The sequence below is a fragment of the Numenius arquata genome, chromosome 2 (assembly GCF_964106895.1).
Source record: "Numenius arquata chromosome 2, bNumArq3.hap1.1, whole genome shotgun sequence".
Classification (NCBI taxonomy): Eukaryota; Metazoa; Chordata; class Aves; order Charadriiformes; family Scolopacidae; genus Numenius; species Numenius arquata.
Window position 1 is genome coordinate 41,220,063 of NC_133577.1, and position 27,569 is coordinate 41,247,631.

The window sequence follows — 27,569 nt, forward strand, 5'->3', positions numbered from 1 at the left end:
CATGAAGTTTATAAAATACATGAATTTTTATCCAATAGTTACATCAATAATTAAAGCAGAAAAACATACTGAAAGCCAGTCTTCCAAACATTCACAGAAGAAAAAAAAGTAATCTAGCCAGAAATTATCATAATCCAGATCTCTTTCTTCAGATCCCTTCTGTACAGAAGTTTGACTATGGTTAGGTTCCTGCTAACCTACATAATTATGACACAAGACGTATGTTATTATGTGTCTTATAATTAACTTGTACCTCCCTTTAAGTATGTGTTGTCTCCTCTCATAAAATTTAAGTACGAGCCCTTCAGGGGAGTGACGGCTCTTCTGTTTTCTGTTTACAAACTGTCAAGCACTGTGGTGAACAGCTCATCTTCTGAACTGCTAAGGAACTGTACAGTGCAATTTCCACGTGGAAATTACGTGAAATGACTTACGATTCCCCCTGAAGGGCTACTGCGTATATCCATGTGTTGTAGGAAACAAATCAACAGGCATCACAAAATCCGACTATCGTTTTCCACACCCAACCTAACCTAACCCAACCCCACAGCAGAGTACAGGCCACTAAGAAGGTACTGTCCTTTCCTACTTGAACTCTTCCAGAACTCCCCCAATTCTGTTGGTTCTCCAAGATAAATGGGGTGAGTCTTGCAGTTCTCAGATCTCATGAGGATTTTATTATGTGGCTGGTAGATTCAAGAAGATTGGCCCCTCTGATCTATGTTAAAGACACTGTGGTTGTTGACTAGAGCTGCTGGGTTCTACAGTTGCTAATGATACTCCAAAATAAAGTTTCTAAAATGCTACTGCAGGGGAAAAAGAAATAATCTAATGGTTATCATTTTCCCCAAAAAAATCACCACCAACGCAACCACCCATCCTCCCTCAAACCAGAAAACCTCAGTTACTTGAGAGCTCAAATTCTGAAATTAAGATCAGTTTGAAAATGTTACTGTGGGGTGGTGGGTTAGTTTTACATTCTTCAACTTATTCATTCAGTTAAGAATGAATGGGTCTAAATATATATAAAAAAAATTTCTTAATTCATACGGTAGGAGTTTATCATAATTAGTTTAATGTCATCAGTCTATTCTATGCTTCTATAGAACTGTCAAAACCGATTTGCTTTACGTTTCTGCATGCTGTTGAAATAGAAAGCATGTAAAAGGGACACTACAATTATTCTCTAAGGAAATGTCTGAAATTCCTTTTTTAAAAAAATATGTATTAATATACATATTCCACCACCCCATCTGCCAAAGGGAAAAATAGGACCATAACCATTTGAATAATACTAGTTTGTTAAGACTAACTGCAAGTCTGAATATTGGCAACATTCTTATTGAGAGCATCAAAATTAAAAGAGGTAACACAATATTGCCCTGAACCATGGAAACAAAATCCTGAGGTCCTGTTGAATTCCCATGAATAACATCCACCCTTAGGAAATGGAAAAACAACTTTGCTCAGTATCATAACTGCCACACTACTATTGACTTTTAGAGCTCAATTAAGCTGATTAAATATGGAAAGATTCAGAAGCATTCATTTTTTAAACAATTCTGGCTATGAAAATCAGACATTTATTTCCAGTACAGCTCCAAAGTTTCATTTGTCTAGTTCAAAATACAAGCAAAACCAGACTTATTTGGAGACAGGAGCAAAAAAATACATTTCCCAAACAAGCATAAGCTGGTCAAAGACCAGCAGATTAGTGAGCTGGGAGAAGTAACAGTGCCTGAAGCACTGTAACAAAAATTAACTGGGAACCTGAAAGAAGGCATTGTCTGAGCCTAGAAGTACCAAAGGAAGCAGGGAACATCATGAGACAATTCTTGGTTGCACTTGTGTTGATTGGAAAATTAACATGAAGTGGATCATTTATAAAACCGCACCAGAAGGTATGCTCTGAAACGGTGATAGGCAAACCATAATGTAGATTTCTACAAACAGTGACTGTGGCTCAGTATGATGAGGAATTTAAATGTGTTGTGTGTTTCTAAATAAAAACTTAAGTAACTTTCTAAAAAAGGCAAAAGAAAAATGTATAAAGAAAAACCAAAAGTACCCAGCCCACTCTGGGAAGTCAGACTCAGACTTTGCAATGCTGAACGCTTTAACTTCTAAACCCATAGCAATGTCTGTGAACAGCGTGCCTGTGCCCTGCACTTCCACAGTAATGTTAAAAGAAATCTGCAGTCTTGACTCAAGAACCTTGAGTGGCTTTTAACAAATAAAGATTTCCTTTTTTGGTCTTTCAGTACTTACAAGAGAAGGCACTGTGAATATCTGTATCGAGAGGTCAGCAATTGAGAACTCTCTGTCGTGGTCATCTTTCATAAAATCACTCTGCAATCGCTCATAGTTCTATTAAGAAGGAGGCAAAAAAAGGCAAGGAGTGCCAACTATCAGTTTTTAAAAGAAAGACAGGCACTACTCACCAGAGTAGGTACAGTGAAGAGTTGGACAGACAGAGCAGCCACCGATACTGCCCGTTCGTGATCATCCTCCATATAATCTCTCTGCAACTGCCGGTAATTCTAAACAACAAGGGGAAATTCACCTCTAATCCACACTGACCTGATTTTTTAATTTAAATGTTTGCTCTGGGAAACTTTAATGCCATGATAAAGGGAAGAGTAGCTCTTATGAATTATTATATAGGTATTTTGTACAAAGAACATGACAACTTAATCTGCTCACACATGAGATCTACTCGCTCTTATTTTCACAATAAAGGCTAGTATTCTATTTTCTACTCAAAAAAGTTATTAGTCTTCAGCAGAGTGAGCAGAATTTTTGCAGTGCTGCTTTGAAGCACTTCAAATATTAGTTACTGCAGAAATACTAATTAGCATAACTGAATATCGGCACTATTTGAGTAGTGCTGTAACAGCTTACACCTCAACAATGAGAAGTGATTAGCTCTTAAGAAGCGATAGCCTGCATAGTTGACACTGATGACAAAAACGTCTGAACTGCTTTAGTTCTGGGGAGCCTGGAAAACCCATTTTTTTCCCAGTAGATGAGATGCCATTATAACTAATATTTTGAAATTACGTAGTCAGCATTTCATTTCAACTTCTCACTTCCAAAAAAAGGAAAAAAATTCTGGATAACAATTCATTTGAAGGACTGTACACTAACTAAACTCTCTTGGCTAGACAGTTTAAGCATTTAATGGCTCTTTGTAAGAAAGACACTTACTCTTGCAAAGCGGATAGCGAAAAGTTTCTTATATTTCAAATCCATAAGTAGACTGCTCATGAACAACTGATGATACACATTTCTAGCTCCTGTCAAGAAAGATGAATGAAATATTGCATGTCATTATTTTCTACCAACATATTATGGAACATTTAGAAAAGTAAACTTTTACAGAATGAGGTAAGTGTGCATTTCAGAGCAGAAGCTGCTTTGATTAAGTCTGTCAGGTGGTACCAAAGGATGAAGAAGAATATATAAAAAAAAAAAATTCTTCAAGAGGCATTATTTATTACTCCTGTAGAAGGTAACACTGAGCTGTCGAATGGGAACAAAAACTTTCAAATATAAGGCAAGTCAGACAAACAAGAATGGAACTCTATTCCTCCTCAGGATAGACAGAGGATTTGGATGGCCCAGGGAAAGAAAGAGCATGCTATTATGAGAAGTCCTGGGAACTGCAATAAATTCTGCTAGCTGTGAACAACTCTGCAAAATAAAAAGCTTAGCTATCTCTGAATTTCTAGTCTGTGTGAGCAGCATCCCAGTAAATATTATCAATACAAATGAGAATTGACTATATGTAGCTTGGAAATACATGCACATATGTACCATTTCTTTCTGTAGGTCACTTTTAAGTCAAAAGCCATTAAGCTATTTCCTTAATGCAGAGTAACTATGGAATACATGAAAAAGTAGAGAAATATCGATATTGAATAGATGTGCAAAAGTTACTCCTCATTTACGTGAAAGACATTATCCTAACAAAACCTATATTAAAAATGTTGTTAACGGTCTACAAAAGCAATACCTTTCAGATCACAACATTTTGAAGGAGAAAAAAAAAATTTATAAAATCTGAGTGCCAGGAATTCATTCACAAAAGATAAACTTATTAAATAAACAAAACCTGAAAGAATCAGTTTCTCCATACACTTTCTCCCTTACTTCTTACTTCTTTTATTGATGCTCCAAAAGGTTCCCAAGACAGGCCACAATGAGACGTTACTAGTCTTTAGAATATCTGTACCTCAGAACTGAAGAACAACAGGAGATACTTGGGGGAAGGTAGCAATCTTCAAAAATACTATATTCATGTTTAAATAAGGAAAGGACATATAGATCGCATCATTCTCTGCATTCTCTTTGTGCTTCTCTTTCTTACACCTGGCCTTACATGCCCTTTCAGAACATCAAATCAGACACAGAATCCATGAGGAATAAGAAATATAACTACCTCCACTTCCTCAAAATTACAACTTTCTAGCCAACCCCATTATACCTATCAGGCTTTTAAAATTTTAAGGGCTCTAAAATAACAGAACAGTAGTTTTCACTGAATGTTCTCAGAACATTTAAGAGCATCTCATGATCACAAACACAATTCAAAGCAGAAAACCTCTGTGCTATACCTGAATAAGAGGCATTTTGGTAGGTAATGATATAGCTGCTGAGATCCTATAAAGTAGACAAACCCCAAATCACTCTATTGTTTACTCAATTTCCCTTAACTATCACTATCATCTGCGTATTCAAGTCAGCCTTAATTTCAGACTACTTTGAAAAATTAGATCTAAAACCAACCCCATCTTCAAATGGTCTCCTTATGCTCTTATCTTCAATCTATTTGGAGTTCATCATGAAGGGATAGGTTAACTTATAATAAATTAGGCAATTTATCTATAATACACCACAGTAAAAATGATCAAACATTAGCAGATATTGTAAAGGCAAAACTTTTATGCTTAGCATTCTTTAGTATTTTCCAGAAGTTTGACAAAACTCACCTTTCCACAGTTTAGAATCATACAGCATCAACTTATCCACAAGAGAAGAATTTTCACCATCTGGCCCCTCCTGTAAACCAACCTGACACAATATCCGACGAAGACCATCTTAAGAAAGAGAAATTATATAAGTTAGTTATAGCTTAAATGCAAACTTGTAGATTATTTTGACATACTGGAATTTTCATAAGACAACGTAGAAGCCATAGGGCCCTCATTTCCTTGACAACTGAATAACACTGCTTATATTTTTCTGACAGAAGCACAAATACTTTATACCTTGCAAGTTTCAGCCTAACCTTATAGAATATCAGGAACCTTGTGAAAATTGAAACAAATCATTGTGTTTGGCAAAGTTATCAAATAAAAATGTGCTTTCTTAAAAGTGCTGCTGGGTTACTAATATAAGAACTAATTATACAGCAAGCTAATTTTCTAGGTTACATTTTTCCTGTTTAGAATCCTGGAAAATGTAATTCATATATGAAACGACTCATATATGAGTTTTTTGTTTACACTTACTAGCTACCATTATTTTAAAGCTTTTCTACGTACTTTTTTCTAATGCAAAGCAGTAATAATTGTTATTGTACGAACACGTAAATTATTATATGCTTGCAGACAAGCCTGCACCTGCAACAGAACACAACACAGACACGCTCATATTCAGAATGTTCAACCTAGCTTTGCACTGCAGGTAATGCATATTCACTAGAACAACTATATGACTTAACATGCATTAGCCCTTATTTCTGCACACTGCTGAGCCATCTCGGCTTCTTAGGCAGAGCTGGCAGCAGCTTAGTGCCACGTATACCATACCATGCACTGCATGGTGTGATTCTATACAGTCTGTGGACCCCTCTAGCAGTTTGGGGGATTTTTTTTTTGCCTTGCAGAGTTCTATTCCAACTACTGTTATGAAGGGTAATGAATTCATGGAAACTACAGCATCGTTCATCAATTGGCAAACAGATGCTTATTCCTGAAAAACTGACATTTGCTAGAAAATATGTGGTAGTCAAGCTTGTGAAAAAGTCCCATAGTAAGGTTTTTTCCTTTATTCACTAATAAGAGTTTGACAGTCATTTCACAGCAATCATCCAGCTTAACTTTGTGGCACAGCAGAAGACCCCTGCACCTGCCAATCGCCCTTTGGTCAGGGACGTTTGAGCACAACCACCTAAGCAGTGCAATTTTGTCACCCCATGTTACAGATGAAAGGTAACAGGCTGCTTGATTCTGCTGACTGAGGAGAATCTAAACATTCGGGGGTGTTTGTGTTGTGGTTTCAGCTGGGACAGAGTTAATTTTCTTCCCAGTAGCTGCTCTGTTTTGGATTTATTATGAGAATAATGTTGATACGTATTGGTTTAGTTGTTGCTAAGAAATGCTTACATTAAGTCAAGGACTTTTCGAGTTCCCCATAGAAGCTGAGAGGAAGCACAGACAGGAAAAGCTGGCCAAAGGAATATTCCATACCGTAGACAACATGCTCAGTATATAAATGGGGGTTGGCCAGGAGGCAGGGATCCACAATCACTGCTCAGGAACAGCTGGGCAATCAATCATCAGGTGGTGAGCAACTGTACTGCATTGCAATTTTGTATATTCTTTTACCATTATAATTATTTTCTCTTCCATTACTGTTCTGCTAAACTGTCTTTACCTCAATCTGCAAGGTTTTCTCACCCCTTTTTCTCCCTCTTCTCCCTACCCTACTTGGGGAGGGTGGAGTGAGTGAAAGGCTGAGTGGTCCTAGTTGCTGTCTGGCGTTAAACCATGACAGTTTGTTAAAAAGCTAAGGGAAACCAACTTTTTCAAGAGTGCATTTCACAAAACCAGACTCCAGAGTACATTGCAAGACTGCACCCCAAGGTGCACAAAGCATTTCAAGTAGGTGAGCACGTAGGTCACAGAGAAAACGTATGCATTCTGCTTACCATCAAACATTATTTTTGCCCTTCTGAATCATAAAGGACACTGCATTTAATGAAGTGAACTCCGCAGAATTTCAGAAAGACCACATACACAAACCAAACTATAAATTCAATGCTTTCATCTGTAATTTGATACCCCATTAACATATTCAAGTTACTTTTTTGCAACTGTAATTTAGTGCTGAGAATTAGTGACTTTGACACCTTGCACAAATGACATGGTACAAAGCAGGGCTTTAAGAAAATGAGAAAGACAGTGCCTGCCTACACGTTACACTGAAAGGAAAACTTATCTCAGAAATTAAGTATCTTCATGTCTCTCCTTTCTGCTAATAGCTATTATTTGGCAGCAACACTGGCAAGTAGTTGAACAAACTGCTATTATAACTTTTCCAAAGTCTGATTTACGTATCTTTAAAAATTGACTTGTACAAACATAAACCACTTATCTTTCAAAAACATAACATGATATAGAGATCCTGTGCCTGAAATCTTAGCTAGCTTTTCAACTATCAGTCTAATAAAACACACCATCTGAAGAAACCTTGCAACTATGCAGAACATATATGCAATATTGCAGCTGAGCGTGCTTTGCTAATAATTCTTATTAACATTTACAGATGCATAGAACACAAAGTGCATTGGGGACTGTATCTACATTTCTACATATCAGCAGTTTGACACATTTTCCTTTTATTTCCCCTCATACTCCACATCTTCACAACCTTATGATTCAACAGGACAAAGGAGGAACCAAGTCAAAACAGTGACAGAGTCTTCCCATAAAAATGATACTGTGCATCTTGATTCCTTTGAAGAAACCTCTTTTTAAATATCTGATTAATACTTTGTTGGCTTCTATACTTACCCAAAATCCTCCACGCATCCTTGCATTTTCTCTGTTGTTCTACTTAGCAAAAAATCTGAAGCAATCACTTTCATCATCATTCATCAAATTACTTCTGAATAATTTTGTTTTATCTCATCAGACAGGTTATTTTCAGCTTACTGCATTCATTTAAAAAGAACTAGGGACTGAAAAATAGCTTGTTGGCATACAGCATTTGACAGTGATTCTCAGCTTCTGTTCAACAGCAACTAAACAGAAAACAGTATCTGAGAAGTAAGACTGGTAGCACTTTCATATGGAAGTCAGAACTCAGAACAACGCTCCAATAAGAGAAAATAGAATGAAGTCTGGCAAGTTATTAATAGCTTTGCCTTACATATTTCATATCTGAAATAAGCAGACAACATTGCTTCAGGAATTCAGCTTGCCTCACAAATATTCTCTAACTTATCTCAAGAAAGCTCAAGTTTGCCCACCTGAATATCCAATAACACTGCCAAGCCAAGTTAGGAGCTTCAGACCAAAGCTCTGATGGGCAACAATAGATGAATGCATAACTTGTACTTTCAATGGCTTTGTCTGACGACTGGTATTTCTCTTAAAAAGAAAATAAAAAAGGAAGTAATGCATATTTAAGTGACAACTAGCATATATTTCTGTACAGAAACACAACATTCCTATGATTAATTCCAATAATTTATAATATTAATACATATTCTAATTACTAGCACCTACATAGGGAAGAAACAAAGCCAAAAAAAAATCTTAACTTTGTTTACCCTATTAATATTTGAAGGACCTTATTATGCAATATTAACATATTTAGGCCAATCCATTTTTCATTCTTGGCCTCTTATCAAGGTACACACTGATCTGCTGCATTTCACTGATAAGCAGTCCTACACAAAACCTAAGGCAGCCATGCACATGATGCAAGTCACACATCAAGCAGCCCACCAAGGAAAGAAACCGAGTGTCCATGGACTATTTTCGTAAGTACAAATTAAACACAGAGTTAAAACAAGAAAGAAAGAATTTCACCTCATCTCTGTTCTAGAAACCTTAGTAGTTAGACATTACACATAAAAGCCATTTGTTCCTTGACTGTATAGGTGGCAAGTTAAAAATATTACACAACTTTCTCTTTAAAGATATGTTAATGTTTTCAAAATACCATAAATAGTTTAAGGCCAGTAACTCTAGTTGCAGTATTTGGTTTTCAGTGGTAGCGGTATTATGCATGAACTCTTTATTTCATATGATTAAGTACTGCACTGCAGCAGTTAAAGAAAAATTAAACAGAAAATATTACCCCCATGTTCTTACATGGAAGAACCTTGTAATATATAGATATTACGAATATATACATACATGTATAAATACAGACACATAAACTGAAAGTGTATTTGTAGTTCCACACTTGGATTAAATCAGTCATAATTTCCATAGTTGTGGCTGTGAAATATGCAAACAACTTCATACTATAGGAGAAAAACTAAAATAGTTTAACTTCACTGGTCTGAACTGACATGCAATTCTAAAATGTTACATTTGAAGTTCCTGATCAAACTCTTGTTTTCTGATGGGAAAAATTGTCTCAGAACTTCTTTTTAAGAAATGATTTTGGGTGCAAGGTAGACAACAGTAGGAAAAACAAAAAGAAAAACAGAGCATAAACCTCTATTTTGATACCTCTACTGTGTGTATTCTAAATAGCATTTCCAACACTTTGTATTATTAAAATATAAAGAGTCATTATGGTAACAATATCACAGAACTGTGTAGCAAAGCCTCTTTTTGCTTAAGATGAGGCAAATAAGTAGATAGTATTACTTACCACTATTACTGATTTTGCTTGATCGCAGTACTGAAAGTCTCCATATCGAACAGACCTTCGTCCCTTTAAATTTGTAAATAAGTAACATTACCACCAGCTTCTAAGCAGGAAGTTCAAATGCTGTTTTTTACATTAGTATAAAAACACAGTAAAAGTTTCAGATGCATGTTAACCACTTTTTCTTTCATGCTATTTTCATTTTTTTAAAGCACTGGAGATAGTTACATACTTGGATTTCCAAAATGCACCCTGTACTTTTTAGAAGAGAATAAAACTATATCATATATGAAGTTACCTGTCGTAATAATTTTTCTCTGTATAATATTGTTTTTAAGATGTAACCATCACACTTCTTGTATTTAAAATACTGATAACTTATCTTTAGTACTAATGCATCAATCATTATTTTTGGTAGAATTTAAAGATATTTCAATGCCTTTTAAAGTAGGTATTAAAGGTAGCTGGTCTTTTAAACATACAATTAGAGCACTTGGTTTATTTCAAAACTAGGTTTCCAGTTTTTCTATACTGTCAATACATATATTAAAATAGACAGTTGATTTGATTTATAGTGTATTGTAGACAGAATAGCTTATTGACATTTTAGATCTGGTTTGATGCCAAATCACTGTTTCAGGCGTGACCTTCTCATTTCTTTTACACACATATACACATATGTATGCATTCATGTATGTATTTAGAAGTAGGACAGGGATCAAAAGTAGGGAAAAATCTCCAAGGTGCATCCTACACTACACAGCATGTGCTCAAGTCAGCACATATTCAGGGATCAGTGGGAATCTTTTGGTTACTGATATCACAAAAACAAAGTAGTGATAATACAAAACCAAAATCTAGTTCAGTGTTAAGCAATACAAAATGGTTTTATTTCCTTTTCCATTGACCTTGAAGCACTTTAACAACCCAAAATTACACTCTCATTGCCATTTTGGAAGAGACTTCCTCCCTACACCACCCCCAGAAAAAGGCACAAGCAACAAAACAATATAAAATTACTCCTGTTTTCACAGCAACTATCTACAGGCTCATGGCACAAATAACAAGATGCAGTTGTCCCTAGAAAGTGTCCCTTTCTTAAAAAAATGCACACAAGCCAGAATACAAACACAGCTGAAAGAGTGCTTCTGAGACTGACATATTAGTTAAAATTATATTCAGTGTATAGTGATTCTGAACTCATTGTTCTTTCTAAACACTGTATGAAATACTTTTCCTGCCATTATCATCTGACAATTATGAAAAAAAAAAATAAAATCATTAAATAACACCCCCTTCCAAGTGGTTCCATGACCACCAGAACAAAAGCAGTCAATTACGAATTTTATCCCTCACAAGTTGACTGGTGGTACTCTGAGCAACATACCCACACTTGGAGCACATACAGGGGCTCTTTCAGTGTCATCTCCCTGGCATACAGTAAGGTATAAGCTAAAGCTGCTGCCTGTCTTTGTCAGAGGGGTGAGAGACACCTTGCTTTCTAAACTCACAAGACTTACTGGAATACAGTTACACTGAAACATATACTCAATATTAGGTCTGGTTTGGACTGGCCAATGAGTTAAGACGTCTTAGGGTGGCCTGACACATAGGGCTCAATCACATTAACCACACTCTTTGGGAAAGCGAACTAAAGTAAGTTTAGTCATGTAAAATAAATATTAGAGTAAGTATAATTAAAAGTTCTACCAATTAATTTACTTACATCTCTATCTACTGTTGTTGCAAAACCAATAGCTTCCTTCTGCGTGCAGTTGACAGCCTTCTGAAGAGTATAAATAACTTGTTCATAGGTATGGACTTCATCATTAAACAGCATGCAGTAGTAAGTGTCACTCTTCTCACTTCAAAGTAAGGATTGAATTTATATAATTCAGAGTAATGTAATTTAAAAAAAAAAAAAAAAAATCAACTTCTGGTTTAACAAAGCTTTCCACCAAGCAGACAACCCAAGCCTGGGCTTCCTTTGCTATACCAGCACATATCTCAACAATTTATTTGAAAAGGACTGACCACCCCCTATCTTCTATAGGAATGTGCATCTTTCCTGCAGAATTGAGGAAATGAGCAAAATCTTATGACAATACTTAAGTCTGAGTATTATTTTTTGAAGCTTTTTTGATTATGAATTGACAACCAAGGAAAATACATTTCTTTCCAGTGCAGCTGTACATTTCCCCACATATTCTTAAAGACTTCACTGGTCTCAGCATTACTCTGCCCCACCTGTTTCCTCAACATTGCATAAGGGTCTATTAGACAACAAAAACTTGGCAGTCTCTTAGAAGGCCCAAACTCAAAAATCCTCAAAACCATAACTTAAGAGAGGATACTAACAAGATGTCACAAATGAATCCATGATAACTATGATGCTCCAATACACTTAAATTTTCTGTAATGCTTCAAAATTTGTAATAAGTGAATCACCAAAGGTACAAAATACTTGTTATCAGAATTTCAGTAACTTTCATCAAAAGAAATTAACCTGCCACTTGTTTTAGGGTATTGTATTTTACTGATACTTCCTTTTCAACATTAAGAAAACATTAAGGGATCAAAAACATTGTTTCATCATTGCTATGGAGAGATAAGGGCTGTATAGTCACAAAAGTAAAAAACGTAAGAAAAACAAATCTATTAAAATTATTTTAGTCCATTGTCTACAAAGTATTCCTGACAATTTCGGGAAAGGCAGAAAAGATACTTAAACATCAGAATTTGCATTTTCTGTTGTAAATATCTGCAATCCTTTAAAAGGCAAAAGGCAAATACCATACTTACGGCATTTCTAGGCCAGGCAATTCATTTTCCTTTTCCCATGTTAATATATCTACCGCATATTTAAATGTGATGGCAAAAATATTATAAGCTCTTGCCACCATATCTTCTGGTAAGTGCACAAGAGGATCCTGGAAAATAAATAGCAATTGAGAAATTAAATGACATTCAAAACAGAAATTGTCAAATTTGCACCTCTCTTTGTCAAAGATGATGCAGCATCTTTAATGATGCCTAGTTTTAAATGACTAGGTCTGAAAGGAATAGCCAATAATCATCCTGTTTTCTTTCTCTAGTAGTTCTTCACTGACAAATCATCAAAGTAGTAATCTAACATTCAATACCTAAATGTTAACTTGCCTCTGATCACCCTCTTAATTTTTCACACACTTCTCCATTTTCACTTTCATTGTTCCCACTTCTGCACGCCTTCTAAGATATGAAGAACTTTTAACTTCAGTTGTATTAAAATCTGCTTTTTCTGTGATGCCTTCAAAAAAATAATTTGAAATCACTGTATCTTTTGTTCCCCTTACCAACATCAGTAAACTGCAGAATACAAGCAACTATGCATATATTGCCTTGTTTTATAGGTAGCACGCACTTAGAGGATTAATTTAGAGGCCTATCCACACTTATACAACATCCAGTACACTGGGTTATGATGCACGCCTCTTACACACTGTGGCACATTAATAATTAAATGCTTAAATGTAACTAGGTATTTCCTAATGATTTGGCCATGTCTCAGTCTTGTTCACAGACAGCTGTTCCCCTTTTGGATGTGGACCATGCACCCACATGTGACCATTCTGCACTCTCTGGGGTGCCCTCCGCAGCAGTCACTATAAACTCCTCCTCTCTCTGCCAGAGCAGGATGGCTGCTGCTGCAGGGGGGGGAACTGATATGAGGAGCAGGAGGAAGAGGAGGGCTGCCTCAGTCTGCAAGGTCAAAGGGACTACTTTTTGGACCAGCAAATGAGAACCGCTGCCACCTCTGATTCAGGTAGTACAGGTACCACTGCCATTTCCTTCCAGTCCATTTCAAGGGATTTGTGTGTGAATAGAAAACATTACAAACTTCTTCTTTTATTTCAAATTTTTGATGTTCAGAACAACTAGTCCCTCTTCTACAAAGCTGGAAAGGGAACACTGCATGCCCTGCAGGTCACCTGGACATACGCTATACATTGGGTCACTGACTCAATTCATTATTTGGTATTTTGAAGTGCATGTAATTGTTAACCAATTAAACTATTTAACAATAGCCCAGTTTCTGTTCTAGGATTACCTAATACCAAATTTTGTTGTTTACTACAGTTAATGTTGTATAAAAATGCCCACAATAATCTTTTAGATTTATAATCTTAGAAGATTTTCAGAAGCCCTTGACAGAGCAATTCACCTGTACCAGTAAAGTTTATCCACCCAATACCCCCCCCAAGATTCCTTGGGAATATCTGGAAGCTTTACAGGAATATTAATAACTTCCATTTCTCTTTTTTTTTTTTTTAGTATGTCCAAGTTGTTATGCTATGAGAAACAGTGAAGATATGTTCTCTATTTACCTTCTTATGGGGAGCAGCTGAGGGAACTGGGGTTGTTTAGCCTGGAGAAAAGGAGGCTGAGGGGAGACCTTATTGCTCTCTACAACTACCTGAAAGGAGCTCGGAGCGAGGTGGGGGTCGGTTTCCTCTCCCAAGTAGCAGGTGATAGGACAAGAAGAAATGGCCTCAAGTTGTGTCAGGGGAGGTTTACATCGGATATTAGGAAAAATTTCGTCACTGAAAAGGTTATCGAGCACTGGAACAGGTTGCCTAGAGAAGTGCTTGAGTCACCATCCCTTGGAGGTATTTAAAAGACGTGCAGATGTGGTGCTTAGGGATATAGTATAGTGGTGGAGTGGTGGACTTCGCAGTGCTAGGCTAATGGTTGGATTTGATGATCTTAAAGGTCTCTTCCAATCAAAATGATTCTATGATTCTATACCAAACAAGCTTTTATAGATCTCTATCTTATATCGCCATTACAGCTTTCCTGTAACAGCAAGTGATTTTTATTTTTAAAAAACCTGTGCACTTTACTTTGGTAAGAATCAGAACATATGTTGCACAGACAGCTTAATTTGGCTTCTTCATGCATATGATAACATACAGACTTTTTTTTTTTTTTTTTCACATGGCAGACTCCTTTCACCTTTCAGAATGAGAGAAACAAAGAAAAGAACTAACGCTGCAGAGGCGACCAAGTACATACGAAATAAAGCCTTCAAGTAGAAAATGTAATTCTAAATAACTCCTTAAAGTTAGACAAGACATTAATTTTGTCTAACACATACTGTCGTTCAAGTATTACTATTAAATTTCCTCCCATCACTCATGCATGGTATACAAGACTAAAAATAACCTCATATGAATGATCTGTATATATATACACACACATATATACACAGTTAACACTGTTTTGAAACACCATGCCTCAATTGTTATTACCTCTTCTTCTGCAGTCTCTGAAGAGTTCAGTTCATGCTTTTGACAGTAAGGACCTTCTTTCCAAGCTTCCGTGTCACCACAGTCACAGAAACCTCCACCACCTGATGTTGTCATCTAAAATTATTTAGAAACAAAACAGTTCATGTGAATACGAATATACATGCATGCACATTAAGTAGTCATAGCTAAACTACCAAAGCACAATCGCAACACCTGATAGCTTTAGCCAGTCCCCTGTTAAAAATGCACAGTGAAACCATGCCTGCTTCTATGATGGCTCGAAGCTTATCTACTTCATCCATCCGCCGATGCCAAACGAGAAAAAAAAAAAAAAAAAGCTTCAAACACCCCCATTCTACCCCACCTGAAGGCTGTGGGTTTTTTCTGGTTTTCAGTTTCTCTGAGTCTATTACTGCAATGCCATCTGTACTATTTCAGATTCTCACATTTTTAGCCTGAACAAAGCTAAATCGTTTCATATAGTGCTATTACAGTGAGTAAAAGATGTGCTGTTTACAGGAACAGGAATTTACAGGCAAAACTTACAAATTCTTCACATAAGTCTTAGTAAGCATAGAAAAAAGTATCTGGAAACCATAATGATATATTTACACTGATTTAATAAAATTTATTTTAAAGCTAAGATCACTTCAAATAGATAAGTGGAATAACACCTTTTTTGAGCCACAAATATTAACTGATTCATTCAAGAATTATTCTTTCACCTTTTTTGGCATGCAGGTACATTCTGTACATACAGCTATATCCTACAGTATCAACAAAATTAGATGGACATTTACAAGAACATTTGCTGACACTTTTGGATGTCACCTAGACTTGTTAATTCACTAAGCTTGCAAACTAAAAGTCTCCATGCAGGAAATATGCTGATATCAGCAAATCGGGTTGGGTTTCTTGGGGCAAGTTGTGTTTGGGGTTTTTTTTTTTTTTTCCTAAATCCTAGTGCTCAGTGTAAGCAAAAAAATCTGTCAAAAACAGATTTACAGAAAGGTCGCACTGGTAGTTTTCGCTAAGGTTCTTATTTTTAAACCACACCACAGCCGCCTTGGTTTTGTTTGTAGGGTTTTTTTTGAACTAGTGTATACTACTAATAGCAGCGTATTACTAAAACGGCATCTACAGTTTTAGTTTTCTATTTTATGTTTAAAAACAAACAAAAATCCTGCTGTTGTAGAGAATTTGATAACAAAGCAGATGTTTAAAGGAAATAAGTTTTTTTAAAATGGTTTCTTAATAAAGTTTTTTCAGTACCCTTTAAAAATAGTCAAACATCAAGGTCAAAGCAAGTCAAAAAACAACTCTAATGCTGTAAAATTCACTAAAGGGCACATATTAAAAATAACATACATTTGTAAGCTTAACTGTTGTGCATAAAAGTTAATTGCTCAATATTTTAAATTGTTAGCTTTCAGAATTTACACTCCGATCAAAACACATAAGTTCTTATAAGATTACTGCAGACATAATTCCAAATTTTATGTTCCTGCAACATTTTCAAATTATGTATACATGCCTAAACTTAAACAAGGAGTTTTATACACATACAAAGTTATTCATGATTAATGACTACACCATATATTCCAGCCGGAACCACGACACTAACCCTGTATCGGTGCTCTCTATGAATACTTCCAAGAAAGCACTCCATGCATAACACACAAGTTGGGTCAACTGCACAGTCTCTGAAAACAGCAAACAAAACAAAACAAAACAAAACAAAAAAAAAAAAAAAAGAAAAAAAGAAAAGAGAAGCATTAACAAATGTTTTTGCCTTTAATTACACATTTTACAACAGGTAATCTTCAAATATCATCATTATGAACCTTCTGACTAACATATATATTATTCTGGAAGAGGAAAGGGATGGCTTCCAAGCAGGGGGAAACAAATGAAGGAATAAAAAAAGAGGCTTTAAGAAAAGGCTTTAAAATACTGTCTCGGTAGCATGTATATTTGCTATAGCCATTGTCTTCAAAAGGTAAGACAAGTATAAGCAAGTAAACAGATGAATTACAGAACACAGTACAGACAGGTATACACAGTATAAACCCAAGAAAGCTCTCTCAAGTACAGAGTACAAGCATTAACAATCTCCAGCAATCAGAGAAGACATTTTTTCACTGAACGCTGGGAAGATAGCACACAACAGATTAGATCAAACCTCTGCTTCTAAGTTTAGCCCTACAAGCTCACTAAGGAGGTCTGAGAATGCAATTTCATCAACCAGGAGATCAGAGACCATAATAAGGTCCTACCTACAAGTACTGCTATATTAGATAGAAGTAATACTTCTAGCAAAAGGGGCTAAACAAATGAATGAGGCAATTATGCATTATATTTAACTGGCTCCCTGATAAACACTGAAATTCCTTGAAACTACGTAATGCAACTGACCTAAGAATCCTCAAGATTAAGGGAGTCGAGTTTTGCAATGTAAAAATAACTACCAAGAAAATGAATGTCTTATGATGGTTATTATTAAAAAAAGAATTCAGAAAAACAACTGATTTTGTTCAAAAGAAAACATCAGAGATCCTATGAACTGTTATTATCAAGAATTCTCTTCATTTCATTTCACCAAATAAATTAAATCAGGTGATCACTGAAAGATAATCAGGCAACCATGACTGACTATGCATAAAGTACCATTTTCACATTTGTTTTCTCATTTGTGGAGCAGCCACTAAAGGTGAAAATTTCAAAAACAAATTCTTTGAAGCTCTTCTGGTTTAGAATAATTTATGTCCATGGAATTTCTTTTTTTTTTTTTTTTTTTTTAGTTAAAAGAAAATCAAAACCACTTATTGCTACAATATACCCACAGGATTGGGTAGATACAATATCAGGTATCGATTCTTCAGAGCCCTAGACTTGTGGCAATATATTTACAAACTCAGTACCCATTTGCCAAGTAATTTCTCTAACAAATAAGGGTGTTTACAGCTAAAGCAGAGGCAGACCTGGAAGCTTTACAACTGGACAGAAAAGCCACTGCCTTTAATGTATTACACGGACTCAGAAAACAATACTGTTTAATTTAAACTCTCATCATTCTTCATTACCAACTATAAGTCAAAGAAAATTATTAACGCACAAGAAACTTTAACAGTTTTACATCTATGCTTAGTACTTATTCAAAAGAAGATGAGACTCCATCTTGATAGCAGCAACAGCAGAAATATTCTGTACTCACTGCTGACCCTGACTGAGCAGAAGATGGGACAAGATAGCATACCAAGACATCCTTTTTAATCTGAAAACATTATGATTATACTGCTGTATTTAAATAATTTTTCTACTGAAATAAAGACCCTGAGTGTGAACAGTACATTCACTCATTCTCAAAATTCTACACCAGTGGATTGCATTATTCTATGTTTTCATCATACCCGACAGTATTCTCAAGGATATACATTTTACATATTGAGTTGGTGGTCTTGAAAAAGCAAGTGTTTAGAAGAAATACACAGAAGTCCCACAGTTTTCATTAGTTCATATGAAAAGTACTTGATCATTAACATATTACTTCTAGGCTGCAATACAATTTGACTTGAATTAAAATACTAGTTCTGAGGTTTGGATTTTCTTAGTTCTTTGGGACCAGATTTCATGAATAGGTACTAAAGAAAACTGGAAAATCTTTTTACAGCCTCCAATAGTCTTCAGCCTCCCTACCCAAATCTCTCCACTTTTTCACAGGTGTGAAGGAAGAATGTAAGAACACCTGAGAGGAGATGGAATTTTCTTGGTGGTTGAAAGTATCTGAAGCACCCACCAGTTTAATCTCATCCATCTCAAAATAAGAGGTCTCAAAACATTTCCAAAACTACCTATTCTAACTGATCGTTGAAACAGAAATGCAGAAGAGGCACCTTGCTGAGTTAAGTATCTCAAGTCCACCCTGAATAAGAACTTCAGTGAATAAGGCCAATAAGGTATCATGTTTCTAGAAGAGGAGAGCACTAGAGCACTGTAAAATTCTTCTACAATCATTCTCTCCTTATAAATGAAGGCGATGGAAACCCAGAACAATAAACCCTCAAAATAAGACAGACATTCCCTCCCCCAATCACCCCACCAAGTGTTTACGTGTCTGAAAGAGTGGTAGAAACCATACAAACCAAGAAGAATCTATGACAGAGAGGGTACAAACTAAATTTAAACTACAGATGTTTCAGGAAAGAGAAGATGATAAAATAATGAATATACAGCTAGTAATACACTGTCTTAAAACTGAGGATTTTTAAAATACTTGTAATTGGTTAGTAACTTACTGTCCTCTTTCAAGTAGAATGGTATTTTTAGAGATCTAGAGATAGAGTTAGGGAAGAAACAGGTCATGGAAAGAGGTCTAAAACACAGGATCAACACTAACAGCTGATATTAAGTACCTGAATTACACGCACATACACCTGCCCACTTGCTTCTCATCACACTGACAGTTCTTCCCAACCACTTTCTTAATCTTGCATTTCTTTTATACAGAAAACATTCCACGTTACACTAATAAATATTTTTTTATTTACAAATCTGTAGTGTGTTAATTTTCCCCTGGTCCCACCTGGCATGAAACACTGCAAGGTTACTTTAAAAATACATTTAGGGTATTAACTTTTCATTAGGACAGTACATTCTTATTGAAAAATGTTCCATGACTTCACAAATTATAGATACTTTACAATGCTAAGTAGAACTACCTGCAAGAATACGTAGGCTCTCCCACTTTAAAAACGCGGCCACAGAGATGGGAAGGTTTGTTCGCTTGCTCAAGCTTTGGAAAACCAAATGCAGGATCTTCGCCACAAAGATACCATTCCATTGGTCCCAGCAAAACATGTTGTGCCAGCATGTCTTCCCTTTGTGGGGCAGGGTTAGGACCCCTGCAGTAAATTTTTGGTACATAATAGGCCAGATGCTGGTATACTTCTTTCTGAAGGTCATTTGCTTGAAGCCATTTCTTTTAAATTAAAAGGAATGAAAACACAAATCGTTCATTAATAAAAATATCAAACACAGTTCTAGCCATCAAAATGACTTTTTTATTTCTAAATCAAAAATCTAAAATGACATTGCAAAACTAGAAAGCCATGCTTCCTTCTAAGCATTAAATCTAGATGATGACAGAAGAAAGACATTAGGAAAGGAATAATTTGTTTCCCTGCTTGCACATTTTACCCTTTTGACATTCAAAATTCTTTTCAAGAATCATAAGATTTAAGAATTAATTTCTTAGAAATTTTCCTCCAGGATGCATGACTAGCAAAACGTCCCAATATTAGCAGTGACTTTTAGGGTAAGGCCTAGACTATGCTGGCTGCATTTCTCTGGAGTGCAGACTGATGCTGCCAGCTGGGGACACAGAGGAGCAGCAGAAGCCTGGAGCTGGCAAGGAACAAGCAAAGACAAAAAGTACAAGGAGAATGGCAAACACAGCATTAGGTAACAGTCTCTCATTTAATTTCAACAAATTACGTATGAAAATGAGGGGGGTTTGATTTCTCCTGCCACCAAAGTAACTTAGCGCACTTACTATTTCAAGTGTTATGTTAAATCCATGAATTCTCTTTGTCAATCAATTGTAAAAAACAATGTTGACAGTTTTTAAAAGCCATCAAAATACTGTGCCTGCTACAAGCCACTGAAAACCTCATAGCTTTTTCTAGTTTTTTTTTTTCCCTTGTATACACACAGAGAATAAAAAAATCCTCTAGGACAACATTTGTTTTATTACTGCCTTGTGGATTACAATTTTGAAAGGTTTAAACTGTAAATTAAGGCTGCAAGGTTTTTAGAATAAACAAATGGGAGTAAGCACATACTGCAAGTGTGCACTGATTAAATCCTTTGTTACATAAACAGCCTTAGCATGCCATTTCTCATTGTAAATATGACAACCAGATACCCCCTGGCAACTTCAGAAAAAGAACTCAAAATCAACCTAAAACTGTACATGAAAACCAAGAATTAATTATACCAAAATAAATAGGTTTCGTAATCAAATGTTACAGCTTGATTTACCCTGAATTATTTATGATTTACTCTAAGGAACTTATGTTTGAGAAAACACAGTTGTAGTAAGTCCTTCAGGATACAGACATACAGAGTCAGCAGAGCATTTGTGGCATTTAAGAATGGCTGCATTTCTGCTTTTTTATTTTAATATACTGTAACATTTTCATTTACTAGACTGTTTTCTAAAGCAGAACCTCATATAAAAAAAAAAGAAAAACAACCACCAAACTTATTTGTCAGTAAGCTCTTAGTAGAATAATATGCTTTCCTCACTTCTCTTTCCCTAAGTTTGACTTCTTAAAATCATAATCAATCTACTAAATCTTTCTGTATTGATCCAGCTTTGAGGGTCAAAGCCAGTATTTTTTCCAAGGAAGTCCATGGGAAAAGGTTGCCAAGAAGCTGTATCCAACAATATAGAAGTTTACAGATAGTCTCGCCATTCCCACTGGGACTCAGAGACTAGCACAAAAAGGAAAAAAAAAAATAAAAATTTGCATTACTAAGAATTTGAGTCGTTTTTTTCCCTAGCTCATTAATCTTTTCCTCTCCTTTCATCATTTGTGCCAAATATCTACTACCGCCAGGAACTGACGCAATCACAGTGAAACTGACTTCATTTCTTCCATGATTTCCATTTAATAAGATCATTTTTAGATTATTTTCTAGGGCATATATTAATTATTATGCCTGCATTTTTCTTATCAAAATACCTTTAACTTCAGTCTTTCGATTCAGCAGTACATTTCTAATTTCTATCTAGAAAATACACAGTGCGTATTAGCTACACTACAAGCTCAGACAAATACCTAGCCAGAGAAAATTCTTGTTCCTCGAGTAAATGGCTTTCTTATCCCAAAAATTCTGGGAGCAGTTGCCTGAAAGTTAGGTGTGGCCACACGGAACATCATCACACCTAAATCTCTTAGTGGAGCCAGTTCTATACACATAACTGTGCATACAGTTTTGAAAATCAGATCCTGGCTAAAAGAATACCCGAAGGAAGTACAGGCTAGTACAGGACAAGGAAACAAACGTCACTCCAAGAGCTACCAGAAAGGCAACTCAAAGTATGGTTGTGCATGTAAAACTGTTACTAGAACTATATACATATGCATCCATATGTTGCATTGCCTTTTCTAAACTGCTACCTGAGAGGCACCGAACTCCAGCAAAACTACTCAAAATTTTGGAATTTGTTCTTTAACAAAAGCATTTTTAGGCAAGTTTTCAATTAGTGTTTGTTTATCTTCTAACCTGAAGTCACAAGTAAGAAAAGCTAATGTTCTACTCTCCCAAAAGAGGTTTTTATTAAAAAGGGAAATGTATTCCTCTTCACTTCCTCCCCCCTCAGACTGACTTTCCTGCAGCAATTTTTGACTGCCCTGGAAAAAAACACCTGAAATGTATTGCTCAAATAACATTATGTAAGTAAATACCTAACAGTCCATCAGGGTTTCTACTAAATCCACATTTAAGTAAGGGATAGTAGAACAAAACGTGTAACACAAGCCATAAAACAACTTAGTTTACTGTTTCAAAAGCTAGAAGGTACAATTTCTGTTTTTCTTCACTACACAAACAAACATTTGCAATGTAGGGTCATGTTCTGTTACAAATAATTTATTTTTCTGATTGTTGTTCTTTGGAAGTTTATCATTAAGTTGTTGCATTGAGAAACTGAAGCTAAAGTGCTGGAACTATTGCTCTGGGCCGGCACTTACTGTGTTAATATTGGGCTACCAGCAAAGTAATGCTCTCAGCAAAGGAGGGAGAAAAACAGTGCTAAAACCCAAGTAGGTTGTTTACATATACAATCAGGCAGTGCCAGCAGCATTTAGCTGATAGCATGTTGTGGATTTGAAAGTGAAAGATCTCAGAATAGTAGTTTGCGCTGGTAACGACAGAACAAAAATGAGAAAGAATTGACTAAATTTAAACTGGCACTCGAACCTATAGCAAATTCCTAAATGCATTCCACTTGGTGCACATTTGCCTTGGGTTTACCTAGCGTGACCCCAAAAACCACATCTGCTACTCACACAGACAAGGTAATTTGGGCTCAGCTCGGGCAACTTCATGAAATGTTTGATGGAATTATTGGGTTTGCTGTCGCGGGGAAGGAAGACTAATCCTGGAGCTAAACTAGCTAGGATATGGCTAACTATGCACATTTGCCCATCTAATCATACCTCGATCTGCACTGTAGCTACAACAACATAATCTGAGGATAATCTGAATTATAACATTGCCTTTTCTGTTTGTTTGGAAAGCAGCCAATGTGATTCTCATTGAAATACACACAAGACAGCTCTTCAAGGTCTTATCCTACAGATATGCAGAGGAACAGTCCCAATATTTTAACATATAAATCCAGTTCCTCAAATGCACTAGTGTCTGTAAGATCTGGCATTTACGCCTGAAACAAAAGTTTTTCTGAAAACCTTACCCTCAAGACTTCACTTCTCTTCCCTGTCGACTACTTTTCATAAAAGCAGGAAAAGCACATGAACAAAAGTAGATTACTTCAAATTTTACACTGATTTTACTAATACTTCCTCTACAAACGTCCTAAGGTTAATTAGTGCAAGCTTTTGCCAGAACTACATCTTAAATACTGGGGAAGAAGGAAGAATCTTGTAATGAAACTTCAACACTACAAAGCATATTTGGGGTCAGACAGCCACCTAAATTAAGGGGGTAAGGGGATATTCTCACGTCGAGGCATGACCACTGACAGCTGCAAAAAGGCAGCAAACCAGGCAGGAGAGTTAAACTTCTCAGCTGCTTGGAGAAGGCGAGGACCTCTTTGGCTGGGGGTGACCAGGTCCAGGCGGTTTGCTGGGGAGCCACCTGCGCCAGCCAGAACAACAGGAAAAGCTGGCTACTGGCTGGCGACCGATTCGGCTGCTGCAATAAGCGACGCGAGCGACAACAACGGGCCCAGGCCAGAAAGGGAGGCCGCTGCCAGCCAGTGCTGCCCTCACGGAAAGCCTCCTCGCCCCCCCGCCTCTCCCCGGGCACAGCCTCGCCACGGCCCTCACGGCCCCACCGCCGGCAAGGCAGGCCGGTGCCGCCCGCCGGCCTCACCAGCCCCGGCTCCTTCCCCACCCCAACCACTTCTCGCCCTTCCGCCCCGGGCCCGCCGCCTCACCACGGCGATCTCCTCGGCGGAGCACTCCAGCAGGCTCTTGTCAATAGCCTGCACCTCCGCCTCCAAGTCCGCCGCCATCTTCTCCTCCCCCCTCCCCTGCGCGTCGCCGCCGCCGATGCAGGGACACCCGGAACCGGGCCCGGCCGGCCGCTCTGCCCGGGAACCCACTTCCGCCCCGCCTCCGCCCGGCACATCCCCGCCCGCGGGGCATTCTGGGAGCTGTAGTCTTTTCTCGCTCCCCGGGGTCTTTCAGGAGACGGCGCCCATTGTCCGGTCCGCGTCGCGGGACCCTGCGAGGGCCTGGCCCGGCCCCGGCCCGGGGGCTCGGCACCTCGGTCGTTTGCCCATCTCGTCTCCTCCAACGCGAAACCATGCCCGGGACGGTGCGGTGGAGGGGGGAACCTTCGGTCTCGCTAGCAAAGGCGGGTGGCCCCCGGGTCTGAAGGCCACTCGTCCTCAGGGCCCGGGCCTGTCCACGCTGCCCGTGGGCGAGGGGGCGGCGAGGGCTTCCCGGGAGGCCCCCCGGGTGGGTGAAAACTCAAAAAAAATAATCAGTAAATTACGTGATTATGTGAGTCTGGCAACTACAGCTTTAAGACAAATGTTACTAGATTGCAGAAGCTCTAAATCCTGTAGCTTCTCCCCTGGCTCCCACAGGGACCGTGCACCACCCAAGCTGCAGCATCACAGTTCAGCTTTGCTCATTCAGCTAGAGCTCCAGGTGTCCAACTTTAAAAAAAGGTCACCACCAACAAAACCGGCAAACAATCCTCTCCCAGAACTCTTATTTCATTGTAGTTAATCCGGGCTCTGCGCTTACAAGGTCTTTTGGAAAACCTGTTGTACCACTGTCGTACCCACGGGCTTGCCTGCATGTTGGCGCTGCACCACTGTTAATTACAGCCAGGCCACAAACCCAGCAGACGTGTTTAACTGTGTGTGCAGCCAGACGGCACCTGAGCGACTGCGTGAGCCACGCTGAGGGCTTCACACCACACCTTCCTTTGCCTGTTCCCAATTTCTGTGTCAACAGACCAAAGTGTCAGGCACAAACTAAATATTTTTTTCCACCTCGCACGCTCTGTCAGCCTTCATGGAGATAAGGATCCACCCTGCAAGAACCTACACTACCAAATCCTGCTGAGGAAGTCTCTGCTCCGGGCAGTTTACACTCCCAAATTTAGACAATGCACGGGAGGGAGGGGAATAAACAGTCAGGAAAGACAAACCGAGTTATAATTGCCTGAAGTACTAGCCAAAGGTGGCCATAAATGTTGCCCTTGCCAAACAGTACTAACTTACAACAAAACTGTGCATTAAAAGTGATGTTTTTATCACAGTTTATATTCCTTAAGAATTTTTAAACATTCTCATAGTGGGTATGCATAAGGGTTTTTTCCCGTTTTTTTGTCTCATTTCTTTCTTTTTCCTTCTCCTTATTCTCCCCTCAACCAATAATTTAATTATTGTGTTACCCAAGGGAGAGACATTACCTTGTATCTGTCCAAGCAATAACAAATACATCTGTGGCCATATATTAATATGAGAAAGAGGGTGGGCTGCGTGCCATTGCCTGGCTACTCTCGAAGAGATTTAACGTTCCCTGCATCAGGGGGCAGCAGCGCACGCTCGCATATTAGTCATACTATATAAGCACTTGTTTCTGAAACCTCAAGGGTTTATAAATCATTGCATTTAGTTACATACTGTGTTTGTGGTTCTGGGGAATTTTGAGATGAGGGGAACATACACAGTCTGGAAAACTGATTGCAAGAACTGAAAAAGATGGGCTTAGCTAGTGCTATGGGGAAATCGTAAAATGATGGCCTTTAGAATATTAATTTCACCTAATATTCTAAGAATAAGCTTAATTTCCATTTATCTGATTGTACTCTTACTATATGCAGCATGCATCTTTTTACTGTATTTATTTTCATATTTTTGCCACATTTTGAATAATTGTTCTTAGAACAGAAAATAATTACATATTCCTTAGAAGATCAGTGAAGCCCACGCTGCTTCTCATTCATGCGCTGTTGATGCCTAAGGAATACAGAACATGACACTTCTTTGGAAGAAGGCAGAGGGTGAAAGAAAGCTGTATGATTTAATTGTCTCTCCTTCTGGGCTGCATTAAGAAAATGTTAGAAAAATCCCAGGGTTTAGTAATGTCAAAGGCATCTTGTTTTATCTAGAAAGGTGGGCAACCCAAACAGAAATTAGACTGCAAAGCCATTATTTCAATATGAGCATAACAACTTCCTGGGTATCGTTTTTTATAACGTTGGGTAGAATTTTCCATAACTTTTAGCCTGTGCCATTAACTTCATAAGTAAAGATATTATTCAAATTCAGGAATAATAATTAAGGTTGAGGAGACTGCCTTTATCTTCTGCCAAAAAGCCTAACTCTTCCCAGGTTCTATTATCAGATAGAAATTGAAGAAAAGAAATGTAGAGAATTTAACGTTTTAACAGGGTTAATAGTAAACCTTCATAGCATTTCCCCACTCTAGCTGTTATGTTTCTGGGTCTCACCTTGCTGTCAACACACAAGATAGCCCACAGAATGCCACAGACTCTGGTTTTGGAGGATGCAGATATCATCTGTATCTCTTTTATCTCCTGACCTGTCTGTTAAATAGTATTTTAACTGGGGTTCAATTAACTTGATTAGGTTCCAGTATTTTTTAATACATGCTGCATCCATTAAAAACACAATGTAAATAGGCACAATTGAGCAAATATTAATTGTGACAGTGGAGACTGATGGTTCCGTTCTAAAAACTGTTTTAGCAGCTACTAATGAAACAGGATGCTAATGAAACAGACCGCCTCTTGGTGCAAGTCCAGCAGAAGTCACCAGCAGCAGCCAAGATGAAGCCTTGCTGCTCAGACAAAGAGGGGCTCTGCTGACAGAAGTTACTGTCATCTTGGCTGAGCACTGCTTGAGCGTGCCCATCTTCAGAGCCTGTTGCATTTGTGACTAGGAATGGATAAAATCATAAGGTAAAGGGATGTTGGAGGAAATTTTTAAGTGGCTGGTTTGCTGGCGTGTTCACTGTACCTTAAATGCAGTCAATTTAATATCTTTGTATTAATTTGAATGTAAATAGAAAAATATTGCATACCTAGACTGCAGGGATAGATGTCTTCTTTATAGACTCAGAAAAATAAAATGCTATTTAATTTTCTCCACGTCAATGGAGTTTTCTGGCAGTCATTATGAAAAGCAAGTCTTGTGAGAAGGAATCAGAAATGTTTCTATTTGTGAAAGGTTCATATCCTGGTACAGTTAAAAGACATTTTTAAAGCATGTATTTCCTTGCCTGCTCTCTAAAACAATGCTGCAGTTGTAATTTAATTTCAAAATTTAACTATTAAAGCAAATGATCAGCATTTTGCTGCATAAAGTTGATATTATGTACCTGTATCTAAGATCATCACCTTGCAAAGACATTTGTATCTCTTTAGCCT

General features: G+C 37.5%; 1 protein-coding gene across 5 annotated transcripts in view; it reads right to left on the reverse strand.

Annotated features, from left to right (window-relative positions):
* The window catches only part of UBR2 (ubiquitin protein ligase E3 component n-recognin 2), a 56,021-nt gene extending 31,799 nt beyond the window's left edge, over positions 1 to 24,222 (reverse strand). For 4 of the 5 annotated variants that reach the window (XM_074168846.1, XM_074168844.1, XM_074168845.1 and 1 more), the window contains exons 1-11: positions 24,094 to 24,222; positions 19,625 to 19,884; positions 16,531 to 16,609; positions 14,907 to 15,020; positions 12,418 to 12,545; positions 11,342 to 11,480; positions 9,619 to 9,681; positions 8,258 to 8,378; positions 4,992 to 5,099; positions 3,208 to 3,296; positions 2,269 to 2,367 (exon numbers count right to left, since the gene is read on the reverse strand). In XM_074168846.1, coding sequence (XP_074024947.1) covers positions 2,269 to 2,367; positions 3,208 to 3,296; positions 4,992 to 5,099; positions 8,258 to 8,378; positions 9,619 to 9,681; positions 11,342 to 11,480; positions 12,418 to 12,545; positions 14,907 to 15,020; positions 16,531 to 16,609; positions 19,625 to 19,884; positions 24,094 to 24,171 — 1,278 coding nt within the window. In that variant the 5' untranslated portion in view covers positions 24,172 to 24,222. Of the gene's footprint in view, positions 1 to 2,268; positions 2,368 to 2,441; positions 2,541 to 3,207; positions 3,297 to 4,991; positions 5,100 to 8,257; positions 8,379 to 9,618; positions 9,682 to 11,341; positions 11,481 to 12,417; positions 12,546 to 14,906; positions 15,021 to 16,530; positions 16,610 to 19,624; positions 19,885 to 24,093 lie in introns of all 5 variants that reach the window. The other variant, XM_074168847.1, reaches the window with a different exon arrangement.
* Positions 24,223 to 27,569: the final 3,347 nt, after the last annotated feature.